Here is a 1,211-nt window from a genome sequence, read left to right as displayed (position 1 = left end):
TGACATTTTAGATAAGGTTTAACCAGCTGTATCACTGTAATAAAAGTGAAAAGCAAGCAGACMGGTTAACTTCACAGAAAAACATTAAACTACTTTAACCCTTTTTACAGATTTTACCTGAATGTAATTATGCTTATAGAAACACGAAGGACCGTTGACTCATCCCTGTGGTACTCCAGACATGACCCCAATGACAGACAGAATTAGTCTAAAAGAAACCTTATTCATATCTGGACTATTAACATACATTTAAAGTTATATTTTTAGTTTTAATTAGTGATTTGAGGTGAAATATTTCATGTAAAATTGTGATTGACAAAGTGACAACTTGTTAGTGTGCAGGTGGGACTTTGTATTTGTGTGTTCGAGTATTTGTTTTTCAATAGCTTCTYCATATTAGAAACATTCATTGCAGATGTGTGTACCTTGGCAACATGTTTTTGTCTGAAATGATAATATGTTCTGACAAGTATTTCTATCAAATCAAAATAATGAATGTCAGTAGCAGTAGAGTGTCAGATAGGTGGCTCTAAATTTAATATGCCATGGTTCACCAGCTACAGTACAGTCTGTTGAGTTGTCCTTGCCCTGAACAACATGGCCGCTCTCTCTGACCTGAGTAGTCATGTGATTGCACTTCTATTCAATATACCACATTGTTGCATACACTGGCACCATAAACACAACATAACTGCTCCACACAAATGAACATGTAGGCTTTAAACTTGTACACTGGGAGATATTGAAGTTGCTTTGTCCATCTTTAATTGTTGATGGTTTGAATGCTGTCAGGTGCTGAATAAGGATCAATTATGTTGAAAAGTGCCATCAAAGTGAGCAGAAAATGATCAATCTAACTCATTTAATCCTGTTTATTGCTGTGTTTTAGCACCGGAGAAGTGGAACCATGCCAACAGGGACTGTGCAGGGAGAAACCAGTCTCCCATCAACATTGTGACCAGGAAGACCTTGAAAGATGAGCGCCTGACTCCTCTGCGCTTTGAGAATTACCAGCAGATTTTCAGAAGCTCCATCAAAAACAACGGCCACTCCGGTGAGCCGCTCGTCTGTTAAACTCCTTCAGAGGCTTCAAAGCCGTCTTTTAAACACACTCTGCTCCTGTTGTGTCCACTTCAGTTCAGGTTGGAGTTCCTCACATCAGCACCATCACAGGTGGAGGCCTGCCCACCACGTACAAGGCTGTGCAGTTC

The 1,211-nt window shown here is 39.7% G+C and overlaps 1 protein-coding gene across 1 annotated transcript in view; it reads left to right on the top strand.

Moving 5' to 3' along the window:
* Positions 1 to 889: 889 nt before the first annotated feature.
* LOC106519376 (carbonic anhydrase 4) overlaps positions 890 to 1,211 on the top strand; it is a gene marked incomplete at its 5' end in the record, with an annotated part of 5,893 nt that continues 5,571 nt past the window's right edge. Inside the window, 2 exon segments of the mRNA XM_014011010.1 lie at positions 890 to 1,054; positions 1,138 to 1,211. Coding sequence (XP_013866464.1) covers positions 890 to 1,054; positions 1,138 to 1,211 — 239 coding nt within the window.

The sequence above is a fragment of the Austrofundulus limnaeus genome, unplaced genomic scaffold, assembly GCF_001266775.1.
Source record: "Austrofundulus limnaeus strain Quisiro unplaced genomic scaffold, Austrofundulus_limnaeus-1.0 Scaffold76, whole genome shotgun sequence".
Taxonomy (NCBI): Eukaryota; Metazoa; Chordata; class Actinopteri; order Cyprinodontiformes; family Rivulidae; genus Austrofundulus; species Austrofundulus limnaeus.
The sequence above is the reverse complement of the archived record's forward strand: the minus strand, read 5'-3'. Positions and strand labels throughout refer to the sequence as shown.